This window comes from Notolepis coatsorum (genome assembly GCF_963971535.1).
Source record: "Notolepis coatsorum genome assembly, chromosome: 8".
NCBI classification, from domain to species: domain Eukaryota; kingdom Metazoa; phylum Chordata; class Actinopteri; order Aulopiformes; family Paralepididae; genus Notolepis; species Notolepis coatsorum.
The window spans coordinates 73,850,052-73,869,965 of record NC_140172.1 but is presented as its reverse complement, the minus strand read 5'-3'; the positions used below and the strand labels follow the sequence as shown (position 1 = coordinate 73,869,965).

General features: G+C 47.0%; 1 protein-coding gene across 3 annotated transcripts in view; it reads right to left on the bottom strand.

The window, feature by feature from the left end:
- Positions 1-1,834: 1,834 nt before the first annotated feature.
- The window catches only part of bcl9 (BCL9 transcription coactivator), a 172,992-nt gene continuing 154,912 nt past the window's right edge, over positions 1,835-19,914 (bottom strand). For all 3 annotated transcript variants that reach the window (XM_084320919.1, XM_084320920.1, XM_084320921.1), the window contains exons 7-10: positions 18,725-18,818; positions 10,470-12,624; positions 6,507-6,758; positions 1,835-5,058 (exon numbers count right to left, since the gene is read on the bottom strand). In XM_084320919.1, coding sequence (XP_084177045.1) covers positions 4,010-5,058; positions 6,507-6,758; positions 10,470-12,624; positions 18,725-18,818 — 3,550 coding nt within the window. In that variant the 3' untranslated portion in view covers positions 1,835-4,009. The remainder of the gene's footprint in view (positions 5,059-6,506; positions 6,759-10,469; positions 12,625-18,724; positions 18,819-19,914) is intronic.

Below are 19,914 nucleotides of genomic sequence, written 5' to 3'. Positions count from 1 at the left end.
GGGCTATGGGATCTAGACACTAGCATGAAAATATCCTTCTGGGCTATGGGATCTAGACATGACCATGAAAAGGTCCTTCTGGGCTATGGGATCTAGACACTACCATGAAAAGGTCCTTCCGGGCTATGGGATCTAGATACGACCATGAAAAGGTCCTTTTGGGCTATGGGATCTAGACATGACCATGAAAAGGTCCTTCTGGGCTATGGGATCTAGACACTACCATGAAAAGGTCCTTCTGGGCTATGGGATCTAGACATGACCATGAAAATGTACTTCTGGGCTATGGGATCTAGGACTACCATGAAAAGGTCCTTCTGGGTTATGGGATCTAGACACTACTATGAAAAGGTCCTTCTGGGCTATGGGATATAGACACTACCATGAAAAGGTCCTTCTGGGCTATGGGATCTCGACATGACCATGAAAATGTACTTCTGGGCTGTGGGATCTAGACACTACCATGAAAAGGCCCTTCTGGATTATGGGATCTAGAGACTACCACGAAAAGGTCCTTCTGGGCTATGGGATCTAGACACTACCATGAAAAGGTCCTTCTGGGCTATGGGATCTAGACATGACCATGAAAAGGTCCTTCTGGGCTATGGGATCTAGACACGACCATTAGAAAGAAAGACTTGCCCTTTCTTTCAACACGTCTAGTTTGAGTCCAGCGCCTCTGGTGGTTGTCCATGTGTGTTACAATTCCTAAGACGCTCAGTTTATAGTTGGACGTTTATAGATATACTGTATCACAAATTAAACATTGATGCTTTAACGGGAATAACTGTTTGAGACTAAATACATTCCCGAGATGTATCTTAACCCTGCAAATATATATCTTAACCTACCCTTAACCCTGCAAATATATATTCTCTTAATTTGATAAATCACTTGGTAAAATATCAGATCCATTTCATGACATAACAGACACCAAAATGATGCAATGTACTACATGTTGACAGCAGTGGACACAGTGGCGGCTGGTCCATAGAGGGCGCCGCCCCCCCCTGGTGGAGAGAAGAGGAAAGAAGATAGTGGTTTTGGATTTTAGATTTCGACCCCTAAAAAAATATAATTCAATTTTCACCAGCCGCCACGGACAGATCTGTGTAACTAGACATACAGTAGTTAGAAAATCAGATTTTCTTTTGACCATGTGTGAAAAGATGGTTTTGATTTGGAGCAGACTAATGCATTTGGAAAATAAAAACTAAATATTCATACTACCAGGTGGGGCGACATAAAAACTAAATATTCATACTACTAGGGAAAGTGTTATTCCATAATTGATTTATTTTGATCATATTGCTGAGAAAGTGAAACATCCAACATGCTGAACATGTAAACCATGTAATGTGCTCTATGCCCTTTCTAATCAAACTGCACTAGGAAATCCTACTCATTAGTAGACCTCTAGCAGGCTGTTGATGAGCTGGTTTGACATGTAGCACTGGTGTGTGTGTGCGTGTGTCTCCCTCTAGCCACAAGTGAAAATCTGTGAACACTAGTTAGATTTACCTCACATTAGAGACCAGTGTTTATTCGCAGCAGACCAATGGCAATTGCTTTGGAATCACCCGAAAATTGTTCCCAGCAAGTTTGACTATTGTGATGAAACCCTGTGGAGGTAATTGTTCAGCCTCAGCTTCTAGCTGAAGGTGGACCGGCCGGTTTGACGTGTCGGACAACAAAGAGCAACATACCACATTCAGACATGAAGAGCTGAGAGCTGCACGAACACACACACACACCCTGGACAACATGGATATACCAAAACAATATATTTTATTTGTAGTCCATCACCACAGCCCTGGTAGGCTATTCTGCACCAAAGCCAATGGAGAAACACATGACAAGCTTATACAATACGAGAGAGAGAGAAAGAAAGAGCGAGAAGAAGTGGACTTGGATGGTAAGCAGTAAGTGTTTACATGTGTCTCCCTCTGGATCACCTCCATGCCTGCCTTACACTAAGACCGGTTCAAACCAGATCTAACTAGTTCTAGTAGCTGCTACTTGCCATCTGCGGCACACAGCCAGTCACCAAATCTAACTAGTTCTAGCTCTAGTAGCTGCTACCTGCCATCTGTGGCACACAGCCAGTCACCAGATCTAACTAGTTCTAGCTCTAGTAGCTGCTACCTGCCATCTGTGGCACACAGCCAGTCACCAGATCTAACTAGTTCTAGCTCTAGTAGCTGCTACCTGCCATCTGTGGCACAAAGCCAGTCACCAGATCTAACTAGTTCTAGTAGCTACTACCTGCCGTCTGTGGCACAAAGCCAGTCACCAGATCTAACTAGTTCTAGCTCTCTAGTAGCTGCTACCTGCCATCTGTGGCACAAAGCCAGTCACCAGATCTAACTAGTTCTAGCTCTAGTAGCTGCTACCTGCCATCTGTGGCACAAAGCCAGTCACCAGATCTAACTAGTTCTAGTAGCTACTACCTGCCGTCTGTGGCACAAAGCCAGTCACCAGATCTAACTAGTTCTAGCTCTAGTAGCTGCCACCTGCCATCTGTGGCACAAAGCCAGTCACCAGATCTAACTAGTTCTAGCTCTCTAGTAGCTGCTACCTGCCATCTGTGGCACAAAGCCAGTCACCAGATCTAACTAGTTCTAGCTCTAGTAGCTGCTACCTGCCATCTGTGGCACACAGCCAGTCACCAGATCGAACTAGTTCTAGCTCTCTAGTAGCTGCTACCTGCCATCTGTGGCACACAGCCAGTCCCGGGGAGAGGAGGGGGAGGGAGGGTTATTGCTGTGGGAATGATTATTACCCAGAGTCAACAAGAGAATCAAAACAAACCAGGAACACAACAGGAAGGAGGAGAAGCAGAGGAACACACGTCAGTCAGCACATATTCTGGGTGTAGCATTGTTATTTAAAGAGCTTCCATCCATAGCTTCCTCACCCTAACCCTCAGAGTGAAGTCACCCGGTGCTGGGCGCTTCAGGGCCTCTCTCTCTGTGTTTTGTTCGGGACAAATGGAGAAAGAAGACGCTGTCTGCAGACCAACCATGTTTGTGCTTTTTTTAATAATACTATTATCTTAATGAGGTCGTAGTTTGGTTTGTTATACACTGGAGTTACAAAGGAAATTAAAATAGACTAAAATTCGAATAGCCCACCAATGGTAAACAGTACAGTATTTTTAGGGGGGGGGGCGTTCCTCCCCCAATGAAAGTTGGGTCGGAGGATCTGAGAGGTCACCGATAGAATGCCTTTACATACAGACACACACGTCACACCAACGTACAGCCTCTGGTGCGCGCGCACACACACACACACACACACACACACACACACTCACGCACCCACACACAGGTGTATACTGTACAGAAACAGTCAAAACGATGAGCGAGGGACAAGATGGTTTCCACTAAAGTTCTTCACAAAGCACAAATTGTCTTTTTTAATCCGTTCTCTTGTTCCTTTTCCACTTTCGACACATTTTCAGTTTTTATTTGTAATTTCCTTTTCATTTCTGAAAAAGTAAACATATTGTAACATCTCCACGCCGACTGTCCGTCAAGGGGGTCGATTATCGTCTTTGATGTCAAACTCTTTTTTTTATTTTTATTTTATTTAGAAGTTGTCTCTTGTTCAATAATCAAAAAGAAAGAACACAAGGAACAGTTTATTTTTTGTGTTTTTTTAGGTTTTTTTGCGAAATTGATGCACAACAATCCCTTACATTCTGAAGTTTGAGTCCAAATGAAATGTTCTTGTGGCAAAAGTTCTCCACTCTGGGCCAAGTTCTCCACTCTGGGCCAAGTTCTCCACTCTGGGCCAAGTTCTCCACTCCGAGTCTGAGTCTCCATGGGAATAAGTTCTCAGAGAACATTACTGGGTCAACTGGTTTGCGCTCCTCTCATCTCTGGGTACGTCTTTCCTGGTCCTACTTCCTGTTATCGGAGTCCGTCTGACTCCGCCCCCCCCGCCCCTCCCCCCAGGACTCCTCGCGGTCTGAGAACATTCTAGATACAAGGTCTGTGTGCTGGACTCAGAACATTCCGGGCCCCGGGCTGAAGCCCATGTCCATGTCCATCCCTCTGGGCCTCATCTGCCCCCCGCCCATCATCATGGTCTGCTGCGGGGGCCCCGCCATGCCCTGCAGTGACATCATCATGTTGGGCGAACCCCCGGGGCCCGGGTGGGCCATCTGCCGCCCCTGCATCATCCCCCCCGGCCCCCCCCCGGACATCATCCGGTGCTGGGGGCCCATCATGCCTTGCCCCATGAAGCCCGGGGGCCGCATGGAGTTGTGCCCGGGGTTTCCCATGGGCATGTCTTGGGGGCCCATCCCCCCACCACCGGGCCCACCGGGCATGCCCCCCATCCCCTGCATGGGCATCCCCATCCTGGGGGGCCCGTCCCCCATCATGCCCTGCATGGGGAAGCCGGACGGGTGCGGCGCTTTGCCCCCAGGATGCTCCCCTCCTCCTCGGGGGAAGTAGGACAGCGTCTGGCTGGGCTTCTCCGAGGGGATGATTCTGGACAAGTCGAACTCTGGGATGCCGGAGGCTCCGGGACGCATCACCTCGTGGAGGTCCGCATCGATGAAGCCGCCCTGCATGCTGTTGAACTCCGGCCCCCCCGAGATGTTGGGCTTGCACATGCCCCCGTCACCGCCTCCTCCGTGGGGCATGCCCCCCATCCGGACCCCCATGGGGCCCCCCTCTCCCTGGAAGCCCATGGGATGGCCGGGGAAGCCCTGGGGGCCGTTGTGAGGGGAGAAGGGGCCTTGCTGCGAGGGCGACTGGGTGAGGGGGTAGCCTTGGCCTCGATGGGCGTAGCCCATGCGTCCCTGGGACATCATCTGGGGGTTGGGCATGCCGGGGTCCTGGGGGTTGGAGGGCATCATCATGCCGTGGGGCATCATGCCTGGACCCATGTTGGGGGCGTTGGGAGAGGGCATCTGGGGGGGCATGCCATGGGACAGAGGCTGGGAGCCCATGGGGGTCATGCCCAGGGGGCTGAGGGCCGGCATCGGGCCAGGGTTCCCGGGGCCCATCATACGTGGATTGCCTTGGTGGTGGTTCATGCCCATACCTGCAGTCACAGGCGAGAGACAAAGAGAAGAGGCTCATTGGTATGGTAAGAAATGGTAAATAGTGCATTTATATAGCAGCTTTTATCACGTTCACACACTGACAGCGGAGGCAACCATGCAAGGTGCCGACCTGCTCATCGGAAGCAATTAGGGGTTAAGTGTCTTGCTCAAGGACACTTCGACATGCTGCCCGGGAATCGAACCGGGAACCTTCCGATAACCAGAGGACCTGCTCTACCCCCTGAGCTACTGTACAGTCAAAAGTGTCACACTTCAAAAGCAGCTTGTGGTTGTTGGTTCGATCAGGGATGAGATCTGTTGAAGAGCTACAGACTACATTTGTTTTCCGGTTAGTCTGTGACATTTGTGTCGACACTGCAACGGGAAATCAACTGCAGTCCAAGCTGTTCCTTAGCAACACAATTCCACTTTAACAATTCCCAGATATAATTCTGGGAAAACATCCTTAAAAGAAAAGAACACCTGAAAGGGTTTAACCGGTTAACATTCCGACGGCCCGCCCTCGGCCATGATGGACACGTCTCTATTCCTATTGTGAAGAACGACCCGCCCTCGGTCGTGATGGACACGTCTCTATTCCTATAGTGAAGAACGACCCGCCCTCGGCCGTGATGGACACGTCTCTATTCCTATAGTGAAGAACAACCCGCCCTCTGCCATGATGGACACGTCGCTAACCCTATAGTGAAGAACGACCCGCCCTTGGCCATGATGGACACGTCTCTAACCCTATAGTGAAGAACGACCCGCCCTTGGCCGTGATGGACACGTCTCTATTCCTATAGTGACGAACGACCCGCCCTCGGCCGTGATGGACACGTCTCTATTCCTATAGTGACGAACGACCCGCCCTCGGCCGTGATAGACACGTCTCTAACCCTATAGTGAAGAACGACCCGCCCTCGGCCGTGATGGACACGTCTCTAACCCTATAGTGACGAACGACCCGCCCTCGATGGACACGTCTCTATTCCTATAGTGAAGAACGACCCGCCCTTGGCCGCGATGAACAAGTCTCTAACCCTATAGTGAAGAACGACCCGCCCTCGGCCGTGATGGACACGTCTCTAACCCTATAGTGAAGAACGACCCGCCCTCGGCCGTGATGGACACGTCTCTATTCCTATAGTGAAGAACGACCCGCCCTCGGCCGTGATGGACACGTCTCTAACCCTATAGTGAAGAACAACCCGCCCTCGGCCGTGATGGACACGTCTCTAACCCTATAGTGAAGAACGACCCGCCCTCGATGGACACGTCGCGTACATTTACCTGAGTCTGTCAGCGTCCCGTGGTTTTAGTATCTCTGAAGCAACACATCGTTTGAAAGCTAAAATGGCAGCGGATTGATTGACACCCTGCATGACCTATTACGTGCTTCCAATCTCGGGTTATAAGACCAAACAGCCAATGAGAGCCCGCTCACCGTTGTTGTTGATGGAGGGCAGGTTGGGGGAGCGGGCTGGGGGCGAGTCGTCGTCAGAACTGGCCACGGTCTTGATGGCGTCGTGGTACAGCGGCGTGGAGCTCGGCATGGCGAACTTGGACATGCGTGACATCATGATGGACAGGGGGTTCTGGGATAGCGTGGGCTCGGGGGGGATGGTGTACGGGCTGCCGGACGGGACGTTGCCGGGGTGGGCCCCGGAGGGCGGGGCAGGGGGGGGCCCGTTTCCACCTGGAGGAGGAGAGGAGACCATCATACACTTTATCACTATAAGATCTATATATGGGAGATTATTACACTATAAGACCTATAGATGGGAAATGATTACACTATAAGACCTAGATGGGAATTCTTCACACTAAGATCTATAGATGGGAATTTATCACTATAAGATCTATATATGGGAGATTATTACACTATAAGACCTATAGATGGGAAATTATTACACTATAAGACCTATAGATGGGAAATGATTACACTATAAGACCTATAGATGGGAAATGATTACACTATAATAATTATAGGCAATGTAGTTGGTAGGGCTGTCCCCGACTAAGGATTTGGATAGTCGACTATGATTGGCCAAAATTTGCCGTTAGTCGACTATTAGTCGACCATTAGTCGACCATTAAAAAATTATAATAATAATATATATATATATTTTTTTTATCATTCCATTTGGGCTGTGGGGGTGCTTAATGTCTGAAGGAGTCGACTGAAGGCTTCTTGTCCTCTGCAAAAGCATGCAATTGGTCCACTGATGGATACATCTTGATTGTCTAGTCTAGTGTGTTCATTAGATGGGTGAAATCCTCTTTCAGTGCCTCTGTGCCTGTTTTCTTAGGCAGTTAGCCTCTGGTATGCGTGCCATTAGCGTTAGCCATGCTTCTAGGCCTCTTTTCTTTTGGAAAGAATGATAAAAAATATATATTTTCTTTTTTATAATTTTATTTTTTTTGTCGACTATGGCTTTTTTCGACCGATTAGTCAGCCCTAGTAGTTGGGAAGGTTTAGAAAACTCAAGACAGTAACAGTATTGTTGTTTTTATTTATTCATTTTTTAAATAATTTTGTAACTCTTATTTTGAGCTCTATAAATAAAGATGAATGGACACTGCGAGTGTCTAGTGGCTTGAGGCTGCATTTTTCACCGAACATATAAATGACCGTTCGAAAGATCTATTTGTTGCCGTTCGAACGCCACCTCACTCGACCTGCCTCGGTGCCTCAGTTCTCAAGTTACATGACGATATGTCAGACAAGTGTCTTTTTTACGCGCTGCACGTCAGATGACTACCCCAGACTCCAGACACTCCAGAACTGCCAATCATCCGCTGATGCCGAAAATTATTAGTCAGCATTGTAGCCAACAAGTGTAGATTTCCAGCGATACCTCACGTGGGGGGGGGGGGGGTACAAATACAGGAAGTGAATCACACTTCAGAATGAACAGCGGTGGATGAGGAAATGGATTTGGGAGAGCTTCAGGTTATGGAACCGCTGTGTTTTCCAGCTTATACCTCTATGCTGGAATATTGGAATCTTGCAACCACTACAGAAAAATGTCTAGGTCAACTCCTGAAAAGGGGGTCAATGTCAGACTTTGCAATCAAAAGTTAGGGGGCGCACTGAAATTATGGCAAGGGTTATTAGCCCCCTAACTTTTGATTGCAAAGTCTGACATTGACCCCCTTTTCAGGAGTTGACCTAGAGCCCACCAAGGTCATGCATATCAAGTTTGGTCAATGTCAGACCTTGCAATACACTGTAAGGCACTGTAAGGCTACTGTCCTGCCTCACTTCCAGTGATGAAGCTAAGCTATGCTAACGGAGCGTCTATTCCCAAAGCTAAAATGCACGCACAGAGACAAAAAGGGTATGTATCTTCTTGTCTAACTCCAGGGAAGATGTTAAATAAACTAATTTCCCCAAAATGTTGGAGTTCCCCTTTAAGTATAAAGTATAAAGCTAAGCTTTGCAAAAAAAGTTTGCAGTCCTCAATTTCAAGTAAAAAAAATAAACTTTTCTGAGTGCCTGTTAACCTCTTATGTACTCACATTTCTCTGTAGTGGTTGGTTGCAAGATTCCATATTCCAATATTCCATATAGAAGCTGGAAGACACATCGGTTCCATAGCCTGAAGTATTATGTAGTACAGGTCCAAATTTGATAAAAATCTGTTCAGAAATGAGTCTTTGAGAGACGTCCGAGTAAAACCGGAGAGAAAAAGAAAAGCTCTCCAAAATCCATTTCCTCATCCACCGCCATTCATTCTGAAGTGTGATTCACTTCTGGTTTTCGCTCGTCAACTTTTACCTAGATCCCTTATTCGCACCCGCTAGACGCTCGCAAAGTGCCGTGACTTTGTGCATTTCACCCACGGGCACATCGGCGGTACCTCACCTGTTAAGAACACATGCATGGAGTTCCATGGAACCACAACAAGTACTAAATCACATCAGGTGTGACTTAACTAACAGGGCCACAAGGGGGTGCCACTGGACCATAACGCACATCTGTGTCTATGGACATGCTCACTTGAATGAAAATGAATTACCATGGAGACCCTCTCAATAATTTGTAACACATGGGAAGTTCTGAAGGAGCAGCTGTGGACGATACAACCCCAGGTACAATACCCAATTAACAATCAATACCCAATTAACAACAGCCAAGTGAAACATAAATACATAAAGAGAGGAACTGCCCTTTGTCATTCTATTTTTGAGCGCTCCGACTTCTACTAATGACGTCGGCATGACCGATTTAGGTCCAGGCTGCGGTTATGGTTTATTGGTTATGGTTTATGACCAGGTTATGGTTTATGACGAAGAATGCTGTACGTTATAACATTGTCTGTTCAGTGACAATTATGTCAGTTTCTCTGCAGTTAAACTGCCATCAGTTGAGACAATATAAAAGATACCTGAGGGAAAAATGGGACAGTGTGGTGGTGGAGAGAGAGAGAGAGAGACAGAGAGAGAGACCAACATAACAGTCATCAGAGAGAGACGAACATAACAGTCATCAGAGAGAGAGACCAACATAACAGTCATCAGAGAGAGGGAGAGAGAGAGACCAACACAGTCATCAGAGAGAGAAAGAGACCAACACAGTCATCAGAGAGAGAGCGAGAGAGAGACCAACACAGTCATCAGAGAGAGAGACCAACATAACAGTCACCAGAGAGAGCGCAAAGGCTCAGCAGAGCAAAGGCTGTGCTGTCATTGCATCCTCAATGAACCTGAAACAGAGATACACTTCCTCACCAAATGTGAAAAATATAAATATCTTAGAGAAACGCATTTTAAGAAATTTGAATTAATAACAAAAGATTTGATGAAACTATCAGATACAGAAAAACTACCAGTCGTACTAGGGCAGGACTCAACAAGCTGTGCGCTAGCAGCAGTCTATGTTGCTGCCTGCCATAAACTGAGACAGTGAGTGACAGTCACCTGACACACGTTTATGCTGTAATATTTGTTTCATGTTTTGATGATATTTTATGATGATATTTGTATGTACTTTGACATTGATATCTGTTTTCTAATTCATGTTTAATGTTAATATTAATCATTTGCTTTGGCAACATATACAAGTTACGTCATGCCAATAAAACCATTTGAATTGAAAATTGAATTGAATTGAGAGAGAGAGACCATCATAACAGTCATTAGAGAGAGAGAGACCAACATAACAGTCAGAGAGAGAGAGAGAGAGAGAGCAACATAACACAGTCATCAGAGCGAGACCAACATAAGTCATCAGAGAGAGACCAACATAAGTCATCAGAGAGAGACCAACATAACACAGTCATCAGTGAGAGAGACCAACATAACACAGTCATCAGTGAGAGAGACCAACATATCACAGTCATCAGAGAGAGAGAGAGAGAGAGAGAGAGAGAGAGAGAGAGAGAGAGAGAGAGAGAGGTGGTACCTTGCTCCATGCTGCTCATCATGTTGGGAGACTGGATGCCGAGGGGGGGCTTGCCGCCCTGAGGCTGCACCCCGGGACTCTGCATGGGGGGTTTGGGCGACGACGCCCATCCCGGAGAAGGGTTGGGGAGGGAGGGAGACCTCATGTGGACCGGAGAGGCGCCTGCCGAGCCCATCATGGAGTGGGGGGACTTCATGGGCCCGGCGGAGGTGGGGGGAGCGGGGGCTGCGTTGGGACCAGTGGGACCGGTGAGCATGCCAGCCAACTGGGACGGTGTCTGTGGGGACTTGAGGTTCCCCGAGGGAGAGCCCATCATGGGCGACTGCACCTGCCTTAGAGGAGGGGACTTGAGCGGGTTGATGTTGGGAGAGTTGCCCCCCCCTCCCTGGACGTTCAGGTCCGCCGGCTTGCGGCCCCTCTGACCCTGTGCAGGGCCCCCGGCTGGGGGGAGGTGGTTCAGGCGGCCGTTGCCTCCCGTCGGGGTGGAGCGATGCTCGGGGCCGAACGCTTGCTCTCCGTGTGGACCCCTCATTCCTCCGGGACCCCCGGGGAAGGCCCGTCCGGGGCCCATGGGGAAGTCTCCGGGCTGCCCTTGCTCAGGGAAGGGAGGCCCCTGCATTGGGCGGGCCTGGGGCCCCATGTTCTCCATGGGAGGGCCCCCGCCTGCTCTCATCCTCATCATCTCATCCGGGCTCATATTCATGGGGGCGTCTCGTAGCTTGGAGGGGTGCATGTGGGGGCCCGGCCCAGGGCCCATGCCAAACTCGGGGCCCATCTCTCTGCCCCCCATCCCCTGCAGCCTCGAGGAGGGGCTCATGGGACCATCGCCGGGCATCCTGGGGAACATGCCCATGCCGTTACCAGGCTCCATGCCGCCTCGTTGGTGCCCCATCATCCTCTGCATGTCCATCATCATCCCAGGAGGGAGGCCCTTCTCCCCGGCCATCCCCTGGTGGAACATGGCCTCCTGGACCGACTGAGGGTTTGGGAAGCGCTCGCCTCGCCCGCCTGGACCTGCGAACATCCCCCCGGGTCCTCCGGGGAAGCCCCGAGCGTCTCCCATCCTGGGGGGCATGTCGTCTGGCCAGCCCATCCCGGGCCTCGGGGGTCCCTCCATCTCGGGGTTCATCATCCCAGAGAAGCCAGGCATCCGCTGCATGTGTGGGGGTATGCCTCTGGGGCCGGGGCCCATGGCCATGCGCTCCTGGTAGTGCTCCGGGGGACCTCCTGGTCCTCCCCACATCTCCCCGGGGCCCATCTGGTAGGGAGGAGGGGGCCCTCGCATCATGCCGCGCGGACCGTGGTGCATCATCATGTCGGGAGGAAGTGGACGGTGTTGCATTTCCTGTTTCCGTTTCTTCTCTTCGTAAAAGTCCTGCTGCAACTTGAGCCAGGCCACCTGCTCCGGGGTCATCTGGTCTCCGTCTCCACAGGGAACGCCCATGTGAGGCCCCATCTCATCCTGAGGGAAGGGGGGCATGTCTCTGGGGCCGTGCGGAGGGCCGAAGGGAGGGCCTTGTGGCCGAGGGCCCCCTGGCCCGCCTGGTGGTCCCAGGCTCTGAGACTGGGCCATCATGGCCTGGAGAGGGCCCTGCTCTGGCCTTCGAGGTCCACCGTCAGGTCCTCCGTCGTGGGGGTGAGTCTGCGGGGGGCCAGGTGGCGGGGCGTCGCGGTCGTCTGGGAACAGCATGCGCTGGATGTCCCGGAGGGTCTGCAGGGAGCGCTGCCGGTGCTCCAGCTGCTCCTGGGACAGGCCTTCTGTGTTGGCTTCCATGTTGAGGAGCTCCTGGGCCAGCTGCTGCTGCTGCTGCTGCTGGGGGGTCAGGCCAGGCCCGCCAGGGCCCCCAAGCTGCCCTCCCTCGCCAGGCTGGGGAGCGTTGAGTCCCGTCTCTGGCTGGGAGCCCGGGGTCTGGTCACCTGGGGCTGTGGGGTTACTGGGGCTGCTGCCCGCGAGAGGCTCCATGCCCGCTGATGAGGAGCCTTCTTGGGGGAGGACACCGGACTGGGCCCCCTGGTTGGAGGGCTGTGGTGGGGCTGGCTCGGTCATGCCAGGTAAGGACGGTTTGGACCCAGGCTGGTGGTTCTGGTCCTGGGGGTGGGACGGCTGCTGCTGGGGAGGCTTGGAGTCGTTTCGGAGGGCGGCTGTCATATTGTTCTTCAAGAGGGAGGGAGAGAGAGAAATAGGGATAAGTTCTGATGTTCTCGTGCAGAAGATGGGGTGTGTGTGTGTGTGTGTGGGGCTGAGCCCAAACGTTCGAAGGTTCGGACCTTCGTTCATTACGTCGGCACTCTAATCTTAATTAATGGGTTTGAACCTCCGCTTTAAAAAAATTTCCTCCATTTTTAGTTTTTTATTTATTTATTTTACATGAAAAATATATATCAGAATGTGATATATATCAGAATATCACAGTACTATGTTGTGTTTACAGTAATTTCAAAGTCAAAAAAGTCACGCATGAACACAGACACAACACAGTCAACGAGTCGCGGTGAGGAGGGGTCACCGTCATACATCAGGAAATGAATCAAAATGCTATGCACGTTAGTCACGCTATGCACGTTTAGCTGGTTAACGTCAAGCCGTCTGCCAACAAAGATGCTATTTCAATAAATGCATTCACAAAATGGATTAACATCCAAACGTTATTGAAGCCTCCTGTGACCAGTAAGTACATACTACTACTTTTACTAACCATTTGTGACTCTGCGTGGTCAAACCCGACTTGTGACGGCAGATAACATTGCTCAGAAATCGCGAAAATGTCTTGCATTTCAGAAATAGGTAAAAATCGAAATATTGCTTTTTTGACTGCTTTGAAATATTCTTTCTATGTTCCCTTATTTGCAAAACGTAATACAACTTGTAAATGAGTTAATTCTTGTTATTTGTCCGATAGTATGTATCCCAATGCCCGCCAAATAGTCTACAGCGCTGGGCTGCTCTTAATGCTTGGGGTGTGGTCTGGCTTGGCATTCATTTATTACAGGTACTTTGAGGGGTGTTGAAACACACACTGCTCTGCTTTCAACATTGCAGAGAGAACGAAAAAAATGCATGAACGCACATTTTCTAATAACAGCATTATTAGACATGCCAATCCAACGAAAGACGCGCTGGTCGCGCTGGAGAAAAGAAAAGAAAATATGTTGCGTTTGTCTTTTACGTGTTATTTGTTATTCTAAGATGCTAATTCATCTGTATCTGGATAACCAATGAACGGATTCTGTCGGGGCAGGTAGCGTTATTTCGGGGAAATTGATATCTATAGTCTGGTATATTTTTCGTCCATGAAAAATGGAGGCTCTAATTATTATTATTCATAGAGACTCTCGAGCAATAATTATTATTACAGACTATACCAGACTATAGATATCAATTTTCCCGAAATAACGCTACCTGCCTCGACAAAATCCGTGCATTGGTTATCCAGATACATGAATTATCATCTCAGAATAAGTGGCTTTGTACACGCCGCATAGGGAGTTAGGTAACGCTCTAAAAGTTGTCCACTGGACGAGAATTCTATCCTAGCCTACTATTACACCAACGGTCCTCATTAGATAAACCAATAGATACAAAACATTGTGTATGACAAAATAAATATGGGCTGTTTTAAATTGTGTGAATAGTTGTTGCGAGTACTCGCACTATGTTTCAATATAATCCGTTTTACCATTCATTCATTATAAACACAGACGTAAGGTGTCAGCTGATAGAGTTGTATCCTTCCTAATGACCTGTTGTACAGAACTTGTAAGTCGCTTTGGATAAAAGTGTCAGCTAAATTACTAAATGTAAAATGACTAAATGTAATGTGTCCACCGCGCTCAGAACATCCAATTCTATCAACACATTTTTTTTAAGCTACGGCCAAAATGCGTGGTGACGTGTTTATCAATTTCGGAGGGGGATCCCAATGATATATCAATAAAAACGTACTGTCAGTTCATTTCCAAGGGATATGTTCACGCGCACAGCAAGTTTCACCAGTCGAGAAAGGTAAGAGAGATTTCCCTATCGTTTTCAACCTACGTTACTAAAACATACCTGGTGATCAATTACAGTTTGCTGTGAGCATTAGGATGCGTGTAGTGTTCTGATACAATGATTATTGGTGAAGCGATATCGAGATTAATTTGGGGTGTGACAGCTGCTGCAGCGTGACCTGTGGTTTGCCGATGAGAATGGCAGGGCAGGAGCTGCAGCTGGATTAGCGTATCGCTTCGTTGGGAGGCGGAGATAGTCATTGGATTTGGCAAATCACGCAACGTTTAGATTTCAGTGAACCCCACATGATAATATTGCCAAACAACGATACAGGCAAGAAAAAGAAAAGAAGTGAGAGATAATACAGAGTGTTGTTTTATATTTGTGTTAGCTAAAGCTAAGTTTAAGTTTATTTAAAAATGTGTGTGGTAGTGAAAGGTTAACCTTCTGTAGTGTGGTAGTGAAAGGTAATTTACCTCTTCCAAATCGACCAACACGGCCCCGTACAGATAGTGCGCTGTCTATTTATATCCGCACTGTTCGGCAATTTTTTGGCGGAGGGACACAATTTTTTGTGACCATATTAGGAACACCGGCTCCCACACGCACATCAATCAATCCGCAGCTCTCAGCGGAAGTCCATAAAAGCCTCCGTCAACGGCAGCTCGAGTTTTTTGCTCGATTTCTCCACAGCGGCCAGCCGCAGAGTAAATTTCTACAGGGAAAATGCGCTCTGCTATAGATTTCGAAACGACCGTGTAAGTACTGTTTATACTAATCTGTTGGACTTCTTATAGCATTCGTTAACTTTTATGACCGTCTATAGTGTTTGTGAGATGTTTTTCCAGAGATTCTGGTCATATTTTCCATCAAAAAGCTTGTTTTGAAATGTACCGTGGGGGAGTACCAATTTCCCCCCAAGAAAAGTTGCTGTGGTCAGGTAACATCAGCGCTAGCTGCGAGCTAACGCACGGCTAACGGCAACACAGTTGACGTATTTATTTCGCAAATGCAGTGTTGTCAAATAGCCACATTGCTGTATTTAGTGTATTCATTAGTGGGTCATATTCCTATATGTAACATATCTCATTTTATCAACCTAGAATTGACGACAATGTCTAGATGCTGGAACTAGCTCCCATGCTACCGGCTGAGATCCAGGAAGAGCTACAGTAATTCTCTACCCAGGGAAAATGCTTCTAGAAGGCAGCGAGTATGGGGAAAGACAAGGCTCTATGAAGAGAATGGGGTAAGTTTGAAGAAAATTTTTAACACACACATGAAAGTTTTATAATTACCATCACAATATGTAAAAAAAAAATTTTAATAATTTTTTTATCTAATCTAGTTTCATTAATTAATTAATAACTTTTGAACAATAGATGCTATTTCTAATCTGTCAACTGTTCTATATTGCCAACAAGATTGTCTACATTCCATTCATTACACATAAATCATAAGCAAGGAAAGTTAATTTAATAAATGTTTATCTTCCAAGTTTAATTTCAACAAGTTCAAGTGCAACTACATATTATGAACCATAATAATAAAAATTATGATGATAATCACACACTTATTTTATATCATTGGAAAGCCCTAGTTGTTAGCTTCAAAATGGCACCAAATATGAGGTACTTTGAAATACCCAGTAACTAATAATCTATCACAAACCAATGCAATATCATGTTCAGGGATTTCCTTTACACCCCTGAGACTGTGAAGAGTGTGGTAGTGAAAGGTTAACCTTCTGTAGTGTGGTAGTGAAAGGTTAACCTTCTGTAGTGTGGTAGTGAAAGGTTAACCTTCTGTAGTGTGGTAGTGAACACTACAGAAGGTTAACCTTTCACTACCACACTACAGAAGGTTAACCTTTCACTACCACACTACAGAAGGTTAACCTTTCACTACCACACTTTTTTTTTTTAATAAACTATCATGACTTTTCCTTTTTCCTCTGGGTGTTGTGTTTGCAGTGTCACAAGACAGAGTCATTGCCATAACAAAGAGCCTGAGACTGGAACGCTGCCAGGTGTTAATTGCCCCAGAGAGAGGGGGGCCATGGATTATAATGAATTCTGGGTAGAGTTGTACTTTTTTTTACACTGTAAGTGTAAACTCTTGAAGGCCATTTTTCTCTGAATACGTTTTGTGATATCACCATGATTCATAGGAAGTAGCTTAAAAGTATCCCACCAAAATTTTCAAGTGATGGCTTATTTTGAAGTTATAAATCTGTACTTTCATAATATGTAAAAATGTAAAGATCCCTCAACATGACCCTGAACACCACGCCTAGTCACATTTGTGACCGCAGCACTATGTGCATACAGTATGTACTCTACCTACGTCAGTGGTTCTCAACCTGTGGTACGCGTACCACTAGTGGTAATTGGGCCCCCTGCTGGTGGTACTCGGAGGAATCCCTGGATTATCAATGTTTTTCAAAAATTTCATAAAACCAACTTTAAAATTAAAATACTAATACTACAATGAATGAAAATAAGCTTGACATAATTGAAATTGGGGTTTAAAATATGTTGTACATTTATTTGGTTGTTTTTAGATTCAGAAACAAAATAAATGTTTGTTTCCATGACATTGTTTCTGACGGACACTAGTACCTGTGGCGCAGGCACGATTAGCTAACGTTACAAGTAGGGATGTCCGATATTATCGGCCGATATCAGCAGTAAAATGTGATATCGGAAAATATCGGTATCGGTTTAAAAAAAATAAAAAACAATAACAATATTTGTTATATATATATCCAGTGAAATTATTAGTTACCTGAAATTATTCAGTTTTTTGGACGGGGAAACCCTGCATATATCGGTATCGGTTGATATCGGTTGATGTCGGTATCGGAAATTAAGAGGTGGACAATATCGGAATATCGGTATCGGTAAAAAAGCCAATATCGAGCAACCCTAGTTACAAGCAAGCTAGTGATGACTAGCCAAGGGATGTTGCAAAAGTGGCTTAAAACTGGAGATATTCGAAAGAGAATAGTGGAGGAGAATATTTTTCTAACCAGAAGATTTCTTCACAACAAGACGTGATGGACTGAATAAGCGCAAGTCCACGATTCAATCCTGCTGTACAACCACAGCCAAGCCTCGTACCAGGTAAGTAACACTATACAGAGTGACTGAACACTCGTTTCTCAAAGCCTTCCGTCTCTTCTAAAATGTAAACAGTTTTGTTGCTTTACATCCACATCACTATTCATTCATCATTATGCTGTTACTGCTGTCGATTAGACTTTATTTGATTGGACTTGGGAAAGAGTCAGGATTTGATGCAGGATATCGGCGATATTATGCTCAAATTTTATTTCTATTTTAACTAACCCGGCCGCAAATGACCCGCAAACATTACAAATATTTTAGTTTGACTCGCGACTCTGGATCAGCCCGCTCAAAACTATTGTGTGAGAGAGAGGGGGAAGAGAGAGAGGGAGAGAGAAAGGGAAGGGGAGAGAGAAGGAGAGAAAGGGAAGGAGAGGGGAGAGATGGAGAGGGAGAGACACATCTGACAAGACACTTATTTATTTGTTTGAACTGTATTATATCCCTCCCTGTTACACTTTGTGCATGTGTGAGCATGTGAGAGAGAGAGAGAGAGAGAGAGAGAGAGAAAGGGAGAGAGAGTGTGAGAGGGAGAGTGTGTGAGAGAGGGAGAGAGTGTGTGAGAGGGAGAGTGTGAGACTGTGAGAGGGAGAGATAGTGTGAGAGAGAGTGTGTGAGAGAGAGATGGAGAGAGTGTTCATTCAGAGCGAGTGTTTGAATGAAGTACATTTGCTGAAATACAGTTGTTCTTAATTTTCTCACTTGCTATGTTCTCAATGCCCCTCGCATTGTATGAAAATTGTGTGGAAGAGTTTGCTAGTTCTAGTACCCCTTTCGTACATTGTGGCTGTGTCTGACAAAAGTTAACAATAAATAATGTTATTAGGAATAAATCTGCCTCCTGCGTGAACTGTGCATAGCTGAATAGAGTTAGACTGTATTTTAACGTTGGTCATATGGTGGTACTTGGAGCCAGCTACGCTCTCAAGTGGTACTTGGTGTAAAAAGGTTGAGAACCACTGCTCTACGTTATATGCGTAAATGTGCGCTATGTGCTTAAAGTTAAAACTCGACAGTACTGAACCGGAAAAATTATTCATATGATTAAAAACGATTGTTTGAAGGTCCATTAGAAAAACCCTGCCGAAGTTGGAATCCTAAAAACAGGCTTCGGGGAAACAGCTGTGTGTATTTACCAGGAGGTGAGCCTTGTCTTTGCTGTTGGAGATATTCTTCATGTGGAAAGTGATGATGTTTTCTGTGTGGCCTGTTAGAACAGCATCAGCAGCCCTGTGAAAAGACAGTCAGAGAGAGAGACCAACACAACAGTCATTAGAGAGAGACCAACACAGTCGTCAGAGAGAGACCATCATAACACAGTCATCAGAGAGAGAGAGACACCAACAAAACGCAGTCATCAGAGAGAGAGACACACACAAAACAACAACATCAAAGACAATAGCAGACACTATAGGGACAGATCCTTCAGGCTGCGGACGGAAGTCATTCACTCAACTTCAAACCCAGAGGGCACTGTGGTGACACACACACCACAAGTGCCTCCCACAGGCTATAGGAACTCTCTGTAGGTTAGGATCTAGGATAGAGGCTATATAGGAACTCTGTGTAGGTTAGGATCTAGGATAGAGGCTATAGGAACTCTCTGTAGATTAGGATCTAGGCTATAAGAACTCTCTCTGTAGTGTGTTGACAGGTACTAAGGGGGCTTTCTCAGCCATTCGGGGTCGAATCACAGCCCGATCGCACCCAAATAGGGTGAGATCGTCCTACTGAGAACGCCCCCCCCCCCCCCCATCACCGGGGACGCTGATTCGCTCCAAACCCGGACCGCTGGAATAGGTGGTTCCGGGTGCGCGCCAGTGGGAGCGGGGGGCGTGGTGTGCGAGCTTGTACCAAAACACGGAAGAGGCTTGCTGTATCAACTAGCTGACACACACAACGTCATTACTGTAATGGTTTCATGCTTGCTTGAATTTTGGGCAGATAAAAACATACAGCAACAACTGCACAATACCCACAAAAACGATATTTATGGGCAATTTGGAGAGTTCAGACCTCAACCAAACAAGCATTTGAGCCTCACGTTAAAAGCACAAGACTTCCATGGCTCGCATTAGGCTTGGCAATTTTTTTGCCATTGCTATGTCTACTATACATTGGTTTCTTGTTCGAATGCATTTATTTCTATAGACCAGTGGTGCCCAACCAGTCGGCCGTGATCGACCGGTAGATCAATGACATGCAATATAATTGACGCAAGCGATGGGCTAATGTTAGCTGCTAACTAGTAATAAATAGCGGACTCCACGACACCAGTTCCATTCGTGAGAAAAGGGGGTGGGTTAAATTGACGACGCTTGACAAC